Here is an 18,791-nt window from a genome sequence, read left to right as displayed (position 1 = left end):
TTGTTTTGGAATATGTTCTTTAAATCAATGAAAACATGCTCCTCAGCTGTATCAGAAATGCAACAAATCCATTCAAAAATATAATAGTGACAACTTATAAATGGTATCTGACAGACAGTTTGCTAATTACCATGGGTTGGGGCATTGCATGCCTTTTGCTCCCCACCCCTCCCCAGGATTTACAGGGATGAGCTTTGAAAAAACACAGAAGGTTTTATTTTAAAATTAAAAACCCCCGAATCTCCTTACAGCGGAGCAAAGCAATACTTACATACACTATAAAGTCTGATAACAGTGACAGTAATTATACCTTAAATCTGTTGCAGGTTTTGCAGGGGCAATTCATCTGGAAAGCATCATTAAAGGTACCATTTTCACAAACCCTAACACTGGTGTAACACAGTAGCTCTCTTCAGTCTTTACTCACACATACACGTGCAATTAGGTGGGATTTTCCTGTTCCACCACAGCTGTGGATGGAAGCAGAGCTATGTGAGTACTGCACATGCTTTACAGCCTCACTTGTGGCCTCGTTTCATTACCAGGAAATAAAAAGTTCCAGCAGCACCTCGGTTCAAAGTAAGAGGAATTCTCCTTTCAGAAATTAAGATATGAGAAATATTTAAGACTCTGTCATCCAGGGGCAAGGTTAACCACAGTTCTGAGTTTCCCAGGTGTGTGCTGCAAGGATGGACCCAGAGATCCTCCCAGTGCAGCTGGCAGGCTGAAGTACCCAAGACTGTGAACATGTATGCCCCCCCAACACTGAGGGATGATCTTTATTTGAAAATACTCTACTCTCAGTACAAAAAGAGAAAAGGTTCATGATAAGACATAGTTACACTCTTTAGTGGCCAGAGAGGCTTCTGAGTTTACCTTTGAAAGAGGTAATTCCTCCATTTCTCTGATGCAGTTTGCAGGCATTTACTAGCGAACTGATGTTTGCTTTTTTATCATCATTAAGGGAATGACATGACTAATAGTATGAACAACACTTAATTAAAAAATCCTGATTTAGCAAAACACCAAAGCATATGTATGCACTGGAACATAAGAACAGTCCTAGTGGGCTGGTGTGCTTAATGGGAAGCTTGTTCTGAAGTGTTTTGTCAGTAAAGTCCCTAAAACATCAGTTTTTACTGACTAATGTCCCCAGCCTATGGGTTGTGATCAGCAGGTCACCCAAAAGCATTTCTGATGTCCTCAGCCACAGGTAATTTTAAGAAAAAGCAGAGCAAATCAAATGTCTTGTTGAGATGCCATTGGGTCAGAGGCAATCCAAAGCAGAGAAACAGATTGGTTTGCTACAACATTTTTTGCACCTCTGAATGCCTTGGATACTATGGTGATGGAAAATACTTGAGTGCCTGGAGAGACTGATCAATGAAAATTAGTGCTGCAAAGGCAGGACACTGTTTCAGAAGGAAAACATCTTGGAACAAGGAAATTCACAGGACAGGAGATGAAATCAATGGCATAGGAAAAAGCCAGCTTGACTTGTTCTCTCTGTACACGACTAAGCCTCTCTTCTTCCTCCATTTCTACATGTTCTGCATCTAGGGTTGTGACTAAAACAAATATGTTTAAGTATACATTGCTAGTCCTCTATTAAATCTCATTTTTGTGATGAGGGCTTTTTTCTATTCAAGTTTAGGATACTCTGCTGCTGGATTATGTAAATTCAGCTCACTGCTACTGGCATATGCAATAGTCTGTAAAATGTTTTCTGGTGACAGACACAAAGAAATTTTCAAGGCACAAAGGGAGGTGTGAACCCAACCTGCCTTCACAGGTGAGAAGAGCTCAGTGTTTGAGTGCAGCATGAACTTCCAACTCTCTTTAGAGTTATTTTGCTGAAATCTGACCCAAATTCAACATTTTCTTTGCCATGCTGAGACTTTCCTTTAATCTGGGAGTACGATAATATGGCATTACATTCTATAGTACCCAATAACAATTTATATATGCTTCTGAGCCATTTCAGGTGACAAAAAATACAGCATATGCTACGTGACATTGAGAGAGAGGGATATAGCATCTAAGGACATTAGGGTCAAGTCATGCTCTTACTGAGATGGCTGCAAAATATCCACACCCTGCTAAGACATTTGAAACATTGCTTATCTGGAAAGCCCACACACAAACTAAATTTGATGCAGCAGTTTAGAGAAAAAAACTGAAAGAGCTTGATCCACTGATTCCAAGGATATCCAATTATTGGAAGTGTTTTACTTAGGCTTCTAAACTATTAAGTCCACTAACACACACAGACTTCAATTTATTGTCATACAACAAATAATCTACAGGAAGGGTTAAAAATACTAGGCTGGAGAGCAAGTGACATTTGGAAAAGAAAACAATATATGTCAAAAAGGCAGTATTTTCTATCTTTTCTTCCAGCAATATATATCTGTGTGTGACTGGTTTCAGGAGCTAAAGAAAGGGATAAAAGAAGAAGCATTTAAACAATAAAGAACTGCCTTTTCACCTTTTGACTGTATTTTTCTCTGCAGGGAATAAATTTGGGTTGTGTTTGTGACAGGCTTTTCCACAATGGATTTCATTGCTTGTTTTAAATGAACATACGAATGTAACTTAGTGTGAGACTTAGCTAATATTGTACCAGCAACATTGTGAAAAATGACTGTGGAATGTGCTATTTTTTAAAAAACAGAACATACATTTACAGTAATTCACTGTGAGCCAGATACTGCCAGCCTTCCCCTGTCCCTAGCAGCTCAGTGAGCTGGCTGAGTAAATACCTCTGAAAGCATCTCCACACCAGTGCAAGCCAGATTTTAACTTCAGTAATTAACTATCATCTTCCTAAAGGCTTGAAGCATTCACAGTGAGTGCACAACAACCCACACCAGGAACATTAACTGGATAAACCAAAAGAAAACAAGAGAAGATGCAAGCTGAATGATATTTTGCCCCCAAGGAGAGAAGCAGTTTCTGAAGTTTAGGGTCATATCCTTTGCAACCCTCTCTCTCCCTGCAGGCATGAATGCTGGATGCACGCTGGCACTTAACAGCTGGTGCTCCTGATTAGCAGATCTCAAGGGGTTAAAGTGTTTGCCCTTAGACAGTCATGTAAGTGGAGTATCCAGCATGTCATAAAAACATGGGTAAATCCCCCTTTTCTCCTGCAATAAATAACGACCCAGCCTAATTCTGCTCCATGAGGTGACCAGCAGCTCACAATATTTAAAATCACTGTGAGTTACCTAATGTTAATTTTATGACTATGATAATGAAAGCTTCCCTCTCTTCTCATTCCCCTAGACATAGCAGGGGTCCTGTTTTGCTAAGCACAAGACACATGAGAAATACTGTGTGGAGGATGGTCCCTTCCACACTGCAGCAGTGCTGCTGTCACTATGATGGCACAGGAATATGACAATGTTTGTCAAGAGAAGTAATATCTTTAAATGTATCAGCTGGGAAGAAAAAATGAAGCCATATCATTAAAAAGTTTTTTTCAGGTTCAGCAAACTACAGAGTTTGTGCATCTGAAAATGTGCTGGGCTGGGTTTTCTTTTCAATTGTAAGAACAATCAGCATTTGTTACATAAATGCAGAAGTTTTAGCTTAATTAAGGTAATCTTTGAGATTTTTATGTAAGCCTATGTAATAGGCTTGAACATACACTGAAAGCAAAGTCAAATGTTCTATTTTATTCAGTACTAATGAAAAGTGCAGTGTAGATTCTGTGAGACTGATAGAATTTTATATTAAAGCTCTGTCTTAAAAGGAATATTTTAGATTCTAGATGCTCTGAATTTTCTGTGTATTTATAAAAATAAAATGATGCTTAAATACTTCATCAAAGCAGTTATTTGTGGGGGGTTTCTTTTTAAATAACCAAAAGTGAAGAGTTTTCTTTGTGAATGTTTCACAAATACATTTTGCTCATAAATATTAAATTAAAAAGGATTTTTCTAGTTAGGAAAAACTTCCATATCTACTGGCATATATCCTCAAAAAGATCTGATTATAATTCTGCAGAATGGCTATAAATTTGTTACTGTGAGTCCTAAAGGATGGCTTGGTCATTAGGAGGCTATGTTTAGACAGATTTCAGTTCTCTTCCAGACTGAGACTTTGACTTCCTGCACCACTTGGGCCTAATCATTAAATTCACCCTATGTTTCACACCATCATTTATAAAATGAACCATTTTTTTCCCTACCTAATGAGTTGTTATGAAAGCAAATCCATTAATGATTATAAGGTACTTGGACACTAGAGAGGTGAAGACCTAGATAGATCCTCTTTTTTTTTTTTCCAATACCCTTTGCACCTTTCTCAGCCCTCTTTCTCTTCCCTTTGATCATAAAGTGATCGCAATAGTGACTGTATGAGGTGGGAGTCATGCTGAGCAGTTGTAAAGGGGAGGTTATTAGCACCTTTGCCATTTCTCTTTAAGGAAATTATGATAGTTAGTATGGGAATAAGCATTTATCCCAACAGAAAAAAATGGAGTTCTAGGGGCAATACAGAAATGACACCTCAAATGACTTTGTTTTTGTAGCAGAAAGTATTCAGCTTCATTCTAGTCAGATATTACCTGCCTAATGCATCATTTTATATTTATTATATTGTATAGATTTTGAATTAGGCCTTGAAGGGCAAAGGGACTTGTTAGCTAAGATTAAAAACTGGCTGGTTAAAATCTTGAAGGAATAGTCCTTGCTACTGTTCTTCACACTGCTGTTGCCAGAAGCTGAAAAAGAACCAATCAGTGTTTGCAGGATCAGCAGCCTCTAGCCTCGGATCCTGCAGGCTCAGGCAGCCAGGAGTGCTGTGGAAGATGCACCTGTAATAATGTGAAACAGCAAAAATACACTTGAGAAAGAAAATAAGGGGAAGCAATACAGTGCCAGTGAGGACAGTAAGCTGTCTCACCAGTGTGCCTGTGTTGAGGAAGAACACAAGTGTTTGTCATGTTTGGGTGATGGCTGCATGACTCATGTCTAAAGCAGTGCAGCAGCTTCACGTGGCCTTTCTCCCTCCCCATCTGAAGACTGACAAAGAGGCTTTCTTTGGTCCTGGATTTTCTGGCCCTTTTCAGCATTCAGCTTTGCCACAGCAAGGGGATAATGAACTATGGAGACCAAAGGACAGGCAGTAAATAGATCCAGTTCTGTCAGGATCCCAACACAAAATTATACCCATCTACACTTGTGTCTGCCATAGTGTACAGAGACAGAAGTGGGCTCTCTGGGGCTTAGGAGGGCAAATCAGCACTCATAGACTATTACACTGTCACAGCCATGCTGTTTCCAGTGTCTAATGTAGCTGGACACAGCACAGATATGCTGTAGATTTGCAAATCTCCTAAAGCCCTACATGCCTCCAGCTTCCCACTGACAGCTTCCAAAGGAAGGCTCATGAAGCTGCCCCAGCAAGTGTTTGCCCCATTGAGTACTTAATGTTGCAGCAAAACATTTAATCACACCATATGAGGGGCAAACTCAATCTGATTATAAAGAGAAAAGGGTCATAACTAGGGGGAGTGTAACACCACTTCTTCACTGACCATTAGTTTTAATAGCAAACCAGTAATATTTACTAACTAGCTTAGTCTCAAAGGCCCAACCTCATCTCATCTACTCCAGCCATCCTTGAAGTTCGAATTGGAGTTAGTCATCCCCTCTCTCAACAGCTAAGAGAGAGAGGGTAATCTGATGGGCAATTCATTTGCCTGAGAATTATCCTCCAGAGCTGTGTATCGTTCTCCTTGATGACTGAGGAGACCCAGACAACTAGGTTAGGTGAGATGCTTAACACTAGATGTTTTATGTGCCCAAAGTTAGCTGGAATGAACCTGGGCTGAAAAGAGCTGAGTTTCTGCTCTTCTGGGCTCACAAATGCTAGAATCTGTTAAAGCTTACAGTATTTAAGATCTGTGCTTTGTATCTGTAGCCTTCCCTATTTCCCTTCAGTACAGAGTAGTGAAGGCCATGGAAATGAAAAATGTGTCCTATGAGTAACTGCTGTTTGTAAAGTGCTCTGCTGCAAAGAAACAAGACTATTTTCTTCCTTCAACTTGTCTAAGTGGCCACTACATAAAATACACCTCCAAGTATTAAAAACAAAAAAGAGGCCTGACCATCAGCTAGAAACTACAAAACTAAAAGCAATTTTCATTTGTAGCTATCCAGATGTCTGCTGCTGTAGCTGTGCTCTTGGCTAGGAGGATCATTTGACACTTTTCATGGAAAGAGAAAAGCATCAGCAAAATCCTAGTGAAGGGTACACTTTTAAAGATAACAAAAGAGATTAATGTATTCAGGCTGGCGTTTTCATTATAAGCTTATTCACTCTTTGAGATGAACAAAATCTGTGTGCATGTATGTGTAGTTAGGGATGGATCCAGCCTATGCCTGAGTCAGTGAAGTGTCTGTAATTTCATACCTAAATACCTGAGTGCTTCTATGCACCTAACAACAACCCAAATTAAGATTTCATTACCTTTATTAAAAAGAAAACCAAACAAAAACATCTTCAACGAAAGTACCCAATGGGCAAAGCAAGCATGTAAGTGGAGAAGGGAGTGCTTAAAGTAATAAAAGTGAAGTAATTAAAATTATTGTGACAGTCATGCACAGAGTATACATTACATATATGCCTTACATAATGTGTTACTGTTTACACATTTTATATTAATGCTTGAAGACTGCATGTAATAAATGTAGAAATGTGATATGGTGTTGTACACAATCCAAAGGAAGGTGACACTGAAGATGGAAGATTAGGCAAAATCTAGTATTTTAAAAAATTATACAAGAAAATAATGCTTCTAAGTTTTACACTGATTTTAGCAGCCTTGCTGGGATAGAAATTCACTGCTGACATGTCAGTTTTTAAGTTAATATTCTTTGTCAGTGCAGAAGAAACATGCAGAAACCACTCACTGTAACTGAATGCAAATGGATGCTAATTTGAGGACCGATCCTTCCTCACTTCCAGAGTGTGTGAGAATTGTCACATCACATTCTATACATGTTAGGAATTGTTTCTCTTTTACAATTAGATTTTCGCCACCTTCCCCAGAAGTTAAAAGTAAAATGAATATGCCTAAATTACGAAAGAAGAATTGCTAAAGAAATGGATGTTAATGAGTTTTATTCTGTATGGGGTAAAATGTTCCATAATCACCTATTGAAAATACCAGTGCACACATCTAAATGCAACTTACACGTGCATGTGCAGACACACACACACTCTGAGCACATACAGAGCAAGTACTGTGAATGTGCTGTTACTTCCTGCTAATAAATGTTCTCTAGAATTGGCTCCCATGGAGTTTTACACAATTTGCTTCCTTTAGTATCTCTTCCAGAAACTCTTGGAACATTACCTGAAAGGCAGTTGATCTCCATGTGATGAATCGAACACGAACAAAGTTAAGATGCTTACTGCAAAAATGACATTTATGAAAACACGTCTCACTTGGCCTTAAAAAAATCTTGAAGTCCCCTTTGGAAAATATGCATTTTTTTCCAGGAGACACAGAAGTAGCTCGCCTACATAAATCTATTAAATTGTAAGAACTACATTTTACATTACTTTCATTTTACGTTGCACGTAGGTGGTAAAGCTCTCGCAAGACAATACATGGAGTGACCTGAATAAAAGATGCAACTGTTATGGATTCACTCTTTAAATTCTTTAAACACAGCTTATCCTTAAAAGTGACTAAACTGGTCCAGCTATAGAAATTGTGGAATGACTACACTTTGGCTACTAAATTGTACCCTTTACAGCCAGAAGTCCACCACTGGTCAATTGAACACTTCTCTGCTGCTTAAGATTAACTACTGAAAAATAAATGGTTTTACTCTCTGTGTATAAACTTCCTTTTCCAATCATGCCCAGCTGCTTTCAAAGCAGTAGCACAGTACTTCTATGACCCAGCTTTTTCACTTTTCCATATCCTAACCTACCCATTGTGGGAAAAAAAACGCCGCACAAATTCCTTATCTGCTTGTCTCCTCCTTAGTTTCAGTCAATGGCCTCTTGTTTTCAAATTAGTAACTATCTCAAGCTGCTTACTGACATCAATACATTTCTTTCAGGGTCTTCCAGCACTCTATGGGGACCCCCCTTCGTGCTCCCTCTCCCAAGGAATAGCCCATGTCTGATCAGTCTGTCTTCACAATTCATTTACCCCTAACCCTGGATAATTAGAATTGCTTTCTACCATACTTCCCTACTCCCAAGTAGTTTCCAATAAAATCCTCAGAATAGCAAATAACTCAAGAAATATCGCTCTTTTAGAGTAACCCCTAAGCACTAAATTATACATATTAAAAAAAAAGAGATAAAGAAAATGTATCAATAACATTTGCTTTTTGCTTAAGATCTTTCTATTCCATAAAGGAAACCACCTAAAAATGCAGACCATACAACATACAGTGGGAAACATCAACCAAGAACACCTTCCCCATGGTCACTAATTCATTTCAGTGCAGAAGCTTGTAGAACATGTGACATTTTTATCTTCCTTTTATGAGCTATTTATTGGTGGCTCCATACAGGCAAAAACATGCAAAAAGATTTAAAGCATCATATATCCAAATGTGTTTCTCAAAGGAAATAAACACTGTTTTTAATAGCTTTTTCTAAATAATAAGAGTTATCTGAGCATCTCAGGCTCGACCGTGAAAAACTATCCTATACATTCCCTATACACTTGTGCATGTAGCTGGGGGCCCAGCTCTCATTGTGATTAATTATCTGCTGGGAAAGGCTGCAAGAACGAGCACTATTTGCCTAATTGTGTTTCCAGGGTAACTCATTACATAAAAGTTACAATACATAAATGCAGCTCATTCGAAAAACCGGCCTCATAACATACGATATGTTTACATGGACACGAGCAACTTCCTTTGGAAATTGAAATAGCAGCATTTCAGATTTACATGGTTGGCATTACTGCTGCTGAGAGCTGAGGCAGTCTTGTAGACAGCACAACAGTAAACAAAGCAAACTCCATTTTTTTGGCTCTGTATTTTTTTCTCTGTTCCTAGAGATAATAATCTGTGTCACCCAAACCTCAAAGACTAGCCATGTAATTAAGTCAAACTCAGACCCTGAAAACAATTATAAAATCCTGAATTTTTCTGCTGTAATTCTTTTTTGTAGAATACTACCTATTTCTAATCCCGCTTTTTGAGCCTCTAGCCATTAACTACCTTCAAAAAAAAGAAAAAAATAAATCTCCCTTTTACACTATATATTGTCTCAACCTCTGTATGTTAAATTTTGTTTTCATAGGAGAAGCTTGATCCTGGGCTGAGGAAATATTCCCTCATTCACCAAAAGCATTTCAGAAATAGTCAGCTCTAGACTTGTGTCAGCACAACAGAACAACAGAATTTTCTCAGACTTTGCACAAGCACTCAAAAATAAGCAGATTGAATCCATTTTAACACGAGTATGGGCAAGCATTTCCTTTCATAAAACCCTTTCACAGAGGAGCTAACCCCACAACTTCATTATGATTGTTAAATCCAAACAGCAGATAAGCAAAACCTCAGCAAGGGTTCAGATTAGCCCAAATCATTTGATCACGATGAGTCAGAAGGCGAATTAAGGAATCTTTTGTTTTGCCTTAAAATGTCACGGTATAAACTGCATCTGCTCAGGAGCTGACTCACAAGACCCTCAGACAATAGGGGAGCAGGGGCAAGGGAAGGACTTGGGGAGATAACCTCCACAGCCAGCCCAGGCCAGAGTGTGTGTGCTCATCAATTATAATCCAAGCTTTTGAATGCAAGAGAATAAACCGCTGGTTCGGCTTTGCTAAATCAAATCTTTTTTGCTGGGTTTTAGAATTTGGAAATCAATACTTTAAAAGGATTTTAAAATTCATATTCACCTTCCCTTTGACTCATCTCGTTTTAGCCAGTTCAAACACAAGAAAATGGATGGTCAGCAAACCCTAAGCAACTGCTGGCTGGATGAATATCTAAAAATCAAACTATTATCTACACTATCCAAGCCTCTCAGTTCAGAAAAATGAAAGTGGGAGGACTCATAATATTTTTTTTTTTTTTTTTTTTTTTTTTTTTTGTGGCGGAAACACTCAATAAAAATGTCTTGCAATATATCACACTTTTAGTCACTACAATAAGCCTGCGGGAAAGACATGAAATGAGAAAATTCTCAACTTTTGTCTAGATCACACAAAAAATCAGCATTACTGTGAGTTTGGAGTGAGGAAGAAATATCAAGTAGACTAAATCTAAATCATCTTATCTTCCCTAGTTACAAAGGATAAAACTTGTAAATACATCAAGAACGTTGAAATTTTCAGCAGAAATCAGCCTCAGAGAAACAGTCCCTATCAAAAATCCAGCAAGCATTGTTATCTACAGAAACAATCCATTATAATTTTCTGTATTTATTTAAATCATGAAAAAGCTCATGGGCTGAACTAAATCACTTCTCTGCTTCTAACTCGAAACTAAAGCTTGTCCTAAGATGGCTGTCACTGAAAGGAAAGGTGATTTGATAACTGTCTAAAAACTCTAACACCCATGTACAAATAATTATCATAGTTAAATAGGTATTGTAGTTGAAATATTGTACATAGTATTTAGATTTGTTACTGTAAGGCCAGATTCAACACTGTTTCATTTTTGTTTTTGCCTTGATGGGTATAGGATCAGGGTCTCTGCATATCACAGAATCACTGAACATTAGGTTGGAATGGGATCTCAAGGATCAACTTGTACAAACTTTCTAGGCAACAGCATATGAAGCTAGGAAGAAAAAACAATACTAATAAATGACACAGTAAACAGCTATATTAATTATTGGGACAATGAAACAAAAAGAAATACTTTGCATTGAAACTTCCTGCTGATATGACACAGGAATGATAGCACTGGATAGACACTGCTGATCTCTGATTACTCCAGCATCTCAGATTATTTAATGTAGATGTTAGGAGTAAGTGCACAGATGCAGTCATTGCATTCACTGCACTGAGGACAGTGAAATTCGTCAAGAACCTTGCCCAACAGCAAACCCATCCCAGTGCCCCTGTGAGCTCCTGCACATCCTTCCACCAGCTCAATTCATTCTCCAAGTACAACATGGGAGCATTTCTGCCCTTGTTGCCAACTTTTACTGTCCTGTAAGTGCCCTGAGCAGAGATGCTTTGCTTCTTTAAATTTTCATTCTTTAAAATTCCCTTTCTCAAAGTGGGTGGGGCTGTCAAACTGATGTGGCAGATGTCAAACACAAAATCCTCCCCAACTTATTTCTTTTCCCCTGCTCTAGGTTTTAGGAACAGGTCCCTTGTTGGTGGTTTTCAGCACCTAAAATAATATGAAGGTTGGCAACAGCAGGGTAGTAGAAGATATGAATTTATAACATGTTTAATAGACTAAGTGTTAGCACTAATTCAATGAGCAGTGGAAGAAATTGTAAATGACAAAGGCATTTACAGTTAACTGTCTAAGAGAATGCAGGGAAGTAAATCATTACATGAAAAAGGAGCTCCTTTGCCCAACCTATTAAAGACCCCACTAAAGAGCCAAGGTATTTATTGATTGCTTTCTACTTTCCCACTGCTGAAACTAAGTACTCCTCTATTTACTTTGATTTAAAAATGCATTATTGTCTTCTTTCTAATAAACCAGACCATGGAACAAGAAACTCAAATTATTCTAAGTTTATTCTTAAAAGTCTGTGGTGGTTTTTTTTGGTTGGGTTTTTTTTTTTTTTTTTTTTTTTTTTTTTTTTTTTTTTTTTTTGAAAGACTGAAGGCCTTAATCCTTAAAAGCCTTTTTGAAAGAAGGGTTCCTCGATGCTGGCCCTGCAGCTGGGCCCAGATTGAAAGTGCACTTACATTTTTATGTTCAGTGCTGAAGGACTCTGAAGTTAGCCCTCGCACTGCACATAAAAGCTTTGGAAAGGGCATTCTTTGCCACTCGTGCAATTCATTCTCTAAGAAAAGGAAATGGAAAGAAAGATTTCATGTCCAGGGCTTCAGGCCTTTGATCATTTGATGAACATTGGATCCTCAACCTGGGCCTCCAGCTTCTCAGGCCAGACAAAGAGGGCCCCGGCCGCACAGGCTGGGCCGCGGCTCCCGCCCGAACAAAACCTTTGGCGGCCGCACAGTGTGACAGCCTGGGAAAGGCCCACCTCAGCAGGGCTGAGATGCCCGCTCTGCCCTTTGATCTTTCATTTAAACTCCAGCCAAAGCACCAGGTCAGGGGATTTCGCGTCGCACACCCCCACGGGCAGAGGGGAGCAGGTCAAGAACAAAATGGGGGTGACCGATCTCCAAAAAGCCCTGTGACGCCTTTCTCTGGCCAGTTTCACATGACTTGTCTGGCATTGTGAAGCGCTAAGCCCACACTTAAAATGGAATTTGACATTACATGGTACAATGGAGTCAATAAATGGCATTCTTCAGTGCTTTTACAACAAAGTCAACCCTCCCTTAAGTGGCTGGAAGCCCCAAGCCAGAAAATTCTCCTCATTTACTTCTATATGCCAATAAATTGCATATACTTTAAATCTAGTTTTCATTATGGCTTCTCGCTGCTGATGGCCGAAATGAGTGAACAAACACTTAACAAAGGTCCACATTAATTTTTCCACATTAATTTTATGATGTACCGTTGCTTCTATTTTTGAAGTCTAGGTTGTCACGTGGCAAGTAACAAGCATTGGAAATATCTCCATATTCCTTCACAGAGCAAAAACCCATTTTCCAACGAGCATGAAAAACTAATCTCATCCCACTGAAAAATTTATTTTCAGTACAGCGCAAAGGAGAAGGCAAACATACAACTTCTTTTAGCATCAGTGGCAAGTTCCACATGATGCTTGCGGGCAGAAAATTCAGTCCATGTTTGATGAGACATGTTAACAGAATCTGGAGACAAAAAAAAGAAAAGCTAAAATCTTCTTTCTAAAGGGACCGGATGTCACCATGTCCCAGAGGACCGGAATACTCAGGATGCAGCAGCAGATGACTGCAAAGCATGGAGAGTATTTTTAAACTACATGCAAAAATATGTCAATGTTAGAAGATCTTAAATAAAAACTGTTCAAAGAACTATTGTTTCTTTCTATAAATTACCATGTTTTTACAACTAATCCTTTTTCATTAAATAGACATGTGTGCATTATGCCAGATGTGGCTTAAAAACTCAGGTTAAGAATTAATAAAGGCAAATTTGGTCAGGTTTACACATTCGCTCTCACCCCCCCCCCTTCTGAAGACAGTACCAGTATTAAAAATTTGTTCATTTCTAACAAAGATTATTTCAGAGTATCTCAAGTACTTCTCAACATGAACAATTTACCAATCAAGAAAAAAAGGAATGGTCCTAATCTCTATCTTGCTCATTTTAACAAACAAGTTTATGTTTTTTTGGCAGATTATTTCCCGCATCATAAAATTACATATCACAGATGAGACTTTTAAGAAACAGAAAAGTTAAATACATTGTTCAATATCAAACAAATAGTGCTAGAACTGGCAATGGAGATTTATTTTCAGTCCTCTGTCTGGTTCACTACAGTCTTTTTCCTTGTAAGAAACAAATCTATGCCAGACACGAGGCCCTGTCTGGCACCACCACTTCCACACACGTTGGTGGCAATGGGCAGCTCCAAAAAGTAAAATAATTGCATCTCACTGTTGTGGTGAGGTAGGTGACAGGGCACTGGGCAACAGCCATGACACAGCTCGGGACCTAGCTCCTGTAACCACTAAATTAGGGTTGTACAGCCCCAAGGCATCTCTTGCAAAAACTGTAATAACTATTTTAAAAGATAAATTTAAGAATTCAAATACATCTCAACAGCACAAACACACCTCTCATTATTCACAAAGCATTTGCATTAGGTATGAAAATAAAACTACGGAACATTCAGGAAAGAGTAGAATTTGCCTCTAATTTATTCTCAGATTTTCTGTGAATATTGCTCCCCCACTGTTGTCATGGCAACACAAGCACATCTTTCAGTACTGAGGAAGTAACAAGCCTTTCGATTCTCACCTTTGGCCATTTTATTGAGAACCATGTCAATTAGAATGTAGGTTCCACTTCTTCCCGCACCATCACTGCCAACAGAAAAGGAAAAAGAAAAAATAAAGCCAATCAATGTGCATCTAGACTCAACATGAAGGTACCTGCCCTTAATGTTATAGTGTTACACATGGTGGGAGAGGAGAGAATGAAGGGTTAAAGGAGGGTACTGAGAGAGGAGAGAAAGCTTGCACTGAATAAACACAAGCTGGTTGTGGAAGATTAACTATTACCCTGCATGGATAACAGGGCTTTGCTTTGCTTTTTTTTAAGCCAAGTTGTGTTCATGCACGAAAAACATTTTAAACAACAGTGGAAAACCCTAAACCAGGATACCATTTCTATTCAAAAAGTGTATATATAGTAACCTTACAGTCACTTGTATATGAAATGAAGAGGTCAGAGTAAGTTTGACTAGAACATTATCCAGAATAGCCAAAAATGATGCAGATTGCATTTAAACACAGTGGTCAGAGGGAATGCAGAGACCTGCTCAAGAACAAATATTTGATTACTGAAGACTGCAATCTTTCTTCACTGTATATGAGTGGTTTGGTTTTTCTCTGTACCTTTCCCTTTAGTTCCTCCCTAGTAGCAATGACCAGAAATAATTACTATCTTATAATTCCTAAGAAATAGCTTTATCTTTCGTGTATCAATAGCCCTTCCTCAGAGATGTGAGACCAAGCCATGGGAGGGGAGAGCTCCCTAATCTGAATGCAGCTTGTGTCCCTTTCAGAGAGCAACGTGTAATTGCCAGCGTGATGCTCTTTTAGAGCTGCTGTTAGCAAACATAATTAAGACTTTAAGTAAAAGCTTTTTTTTCTTTCCCTCCCCAAAATTTTACAAAGGTGCATGTGTGACCCATTAGGCTGGTATGTAGTTTTATTAATTAAGCCATTAGTTTTACTGATAGCTCGATTTGTGTACAAGAATTAAAGAAAGAAAAAAATAATAGAACAGCATGAAGCACGTTATTGCATATTGTTTACAGGCAGGCTATGAAACTTAATTTCTATAGACAGATATTTTTTTCTTTCAGTTACTAGATCACTGTTTAGAGAAAAGGAGCTAGTGGTAATAATTTTTTCCTCTGTCTATAAAGGGAACAAAGATGCAATCTTATTAGTTAAGCTGAATAATGAGAGACAAGACAGCAAGCAGGCACAATAAAAACAAAAACTGCTGAGCTCATGGCAGATATTTCCATCCATCACAGTAAGGAAAGAGTGAGAAATTGAAGGGTCTTTATTGTGCATCAAATAGTTCTTTTCTCATGTTTTCTGAAGGCAATGCAGACAAGCCCCCTCTGGAGCATTCAGCTCCTTGAATCCTCACTCCCACCCAAAGTGAGTGCCACATGGCAAACATCCTGCCTCTTACCAGGGCTGTTTGTCTTCATTATCTATGAGGATATTTTCAATAAATAAGTCAGAACCTCCAATGGCAAAACCCAACATTAATGTTATTATGGTAAACTTTTCCATTGAACTGCCCAACAGCTTTCATGTGCATCTATCACATTGTCAGGCCTAAAAATACTCTGTGCTTAAAGAATTGCTCAATCTCTGGGCAGGTTTCCACTCCCTGACACTTCCCTCTTCTTACCTTGATTGCTAAAAACAAGCAAAGAAGAAATAAAACATAACTGAGTGTTAATAAAATAAAGCAGACTAAACTGGGAGAGCATGCAGAGAACATCTATAATTTTGAAGGAGATGTATGAAATTGAAGATGCTACTTATACTAGAAAGTGTGGCCATACGTTGTTAAGTGACAGCTCAACACCTAAAAAATCATACAGAAGGATAATTTTATGATGAAAACATATCCTTAGTATTAAATAGCATTAAAACTAAGTGGAATTATACTTAAACTTTTAGCCTGCCTCACTACTTTGTGATTCATGTAAAGTTTTGATTAGACTTTGTTTATATCTATGTTAAATTCTTACACATACAGATTTCTCTAAAGCTATTTTAGAAATTGTACTTGCCTGCAATGAACAACTACTGGACAAGAGCGACCCCTGTAGCACTTGTTTACTTTTCTGAAATAAAACAGACACAAAAAATTAATTAAGCACATTATATACCATTTCTTTAGCCAACTGTCAAAAATAAGCAATGAGAAAATGCAAATATTGCTGACTTTAAAGAAATACTCAGGTTGATAGTTTCCTAATATAACAAGCTGTTAAGCAGATAATCTTGTTTAAAGTTTGATTCTGGTTTGCTGCCTAAGAAATCCCTGAAAACATTCAATTATTACTGTTGTCTGGGCAAAATAAATGAGCTGTTTTCTCAAATGGTTCATTTCTTAACTCCAAAACTAAGATTATCTTGAGATGCCTTGATTTTGAGGGAAACTTTGAGTTCATGAGCTTGCTCAAGGAAATATCAAGGAGCACCAAACTGAATATAAAATTAAAAAAGGCTATTTCATTACACTTTGTACAATGTGTGCTGATCTATAACACCACTTCTTCTCAGAAAGGCAAATGCCAAATCTCCTGAAATGCTTCTTAAAAATTCTAAAATCTAATCTTATTGTAGTAAAAATAACTAAATCCATCAGTAAGCTTTGGTTCTACTGCTTTGGTTCTATTGAAAAAGTGTTATATATTTCATATTTACATACTGTTGTCTTCGACAGCTTCCTGGTTAAACATTCTCATGGCAAGAGAATATATGTGAAATCCATCAACAGAAGTACAGCCACAGAACAGGTCAGCTGATATGTAAACTCAATGAAGGAATTAACTAGTGCTGAAGCAAACCAATATACTCAGTCTAAGAATAGAGCCCACAAAATTGGTTTAAATCTATTTAAATTGCCTTACAAAAACCAAAATCCCAAGCCCTCTCTTTTGCTCTAGGATATATTTTGCATGTCAAGTACTTTACAGGCCAAAAACCCATAAAATATGCACACATATGTTAACAAGGCAAGATGAATAAAGGCTAAAACGGGAAAGCATTGCTTCAAGAAATCAAAACCTTTCATTCAAATTATTTGATGAGATATTTGAGTTTACTGGAGCTAGAAGGTCTCTTATAAAATAATTTCATAGGGCAGCTTCCAAGGGTTGGTCTAATAGTCCCCAGCTCAGCATAAGTGCTACACAGGATCTTGATAACTGAGCTAAAGGGAGCTGCTGAAATTTGACAACAGTGGTGTGATGATATTATGAATTTTAAAGCATAACTAACCTACTGAATCATTTAGTTCTTGGCTGTTCATCTATTCACTAACATCTGTGCTGTGAAAACATGCACATATCTTTAAACACTGCTTAGAGTATAGCCTGAAGATGCCTAGACTTCTGACAGGGTGTTGGGATACCTGGAACTCAACCCAAATGGGTTATAGAGGTATTGGTGATATCCCATGAAACCATGTTTTCACAGTTTTCTTTTTTGTTACTTAAAATTCTAACCAAACTTGAGAACAATATTAAGTTCTTGTAAGGATTCCTTTTAAACATTTGAATTCAGCAACTTTTCACAATTCTTACTCTCTTGCTTACTTATGTAAATCATACTTGCAGAGACATTTGTCTCTATTTATTTTCCCTGGATGTAAGTAATGCAGTAGAACAATGTTCTTATTAAATGAGTGGTAAATAACTGAGGTGCACATGACTTCAGAAGTTAAATGGACCATTTATATGTCCATAAATATATCTATATGCAGGCAGTACCAAACAAAACTTCAATGACGGGCTACAGCAGAGTTTTCATATGGATGAACCATTCAGTTCCTGATGGTCATATCTTGAGGATCAGTTCCTTCTACATGATACAAAGCCTGGTTTGGTGTTTGTTTTGTTTTGTTTTAAATTATACAGTAAATTATATTTGAAAAGTCTGTACCAAAATCTGATAGTCAGCCTGCATTCCCCAACTTGCAGCTGGTCACTCTCCCCCCACCCCCATCATCATGTGCATTAGTAAAGAGTTGTTTTTCCATTTCAAGTATTAACTAAAAGCCAATCACTACAGAGGGGTATTTACCATTTCTCTTTCTGCTTGTGTGGCTCCTTTGTTCCTTGTGTGGCACCACTAATATGATATTTGCATATTCTGACTAGCCATCTACCAAAGTCCTAATATAATTTCAATGAAAAACTCAATCTAAATCTATCAGACCTCTCAGTAAATCAGACAGCCAGAGACACATGTTAGGGAAAGACACCTTATGTTTGTCAGTTTTATTGAAGGCGTTTCAAACATTTTCATTATCACACATTTCAGAAAACACATTAAAACAAAGGGTTTCAATCCAGCTGGTTCATAGCTTTGTCTATATATAGCTCATGAAAATATTTAGAAGTGCAGCAACATCTTATTTCATTCTTAGTTCTGTCTAATGAGAGTGAGCTGAAAATTCATCAGTAAGCGAAGTTCTTGAATGTTGAAGAAAATATATATTATATATATATATATATACATATACAGGAAGAATTAACTTAGAAAGAATGATTAGTAATACAAACCAACCCTTGGCTCATTGAGTGAAAAAGAAATCATCATGCAAACCATCAGCAAGCAAAGGTCAGAGGTCGTTAGAGGCTCAGAAAAGGGGTTTCCCACATTGTCCCTGCAGCAGAGTCACAGTTTCCAATGATCACTTTTGTGACTATGCAACTGGGCTCATATTACTAGCTGCAACATCACAAAAATGACACTGGCAACCGCTAATTAGCTGGCAAAATAAGAA

The 18,791-nt window shown here is 37.8% G+C and overlaps 1 protein-coding gene across 1 annotated transcript in view; it reads right to left on the bottom strand.

Moving 5' to 3' along the window:
* PTPRN2 (protein tyrosine phosphatase receptor type N2) overlaps positions 1–18,791 on the bottom strand; it is a 627,414-nt gene that overhangs the window by 10,901 nt on the left and 597,722 nt on the right. Inside the window, exons 20-21 of the mRNA XM_056484320.1 lie at positions 16,066–16,119; positions 14,040–14,104 (exon numbers count right to left, since the gene is read on the bottom strand). Coding sequence (XP_056340295.1) covers positions 14,040–14,104; positions 16,066–16,119 — 119 coding nt within the window. The remainder of the gene's footprint in view (positions 1–14,039; positions 14,105–16,065; positions 16,120–18,791) is intronic.

Source organism: Oenanthe melanoleuca, chromosome 2 (assembly GCF_029582105.1).
Source record: "Oenanthe melanoleuca isolate GR-GAL-2019-014 chromosome 2, OMel1.0, whole genome shotgun sequence".
NCBI lineage: Eukaryota > Metazoa > Chordata > Aves > Passeriformes > Muscicapidae > Oenanthe > Oenanthe melanoleuca.
The sequence above is the reverse complement of the archived record's forward strand: the minus strand, read 5'-3'. Positions and strand labels throughout refer to the sequence as shown.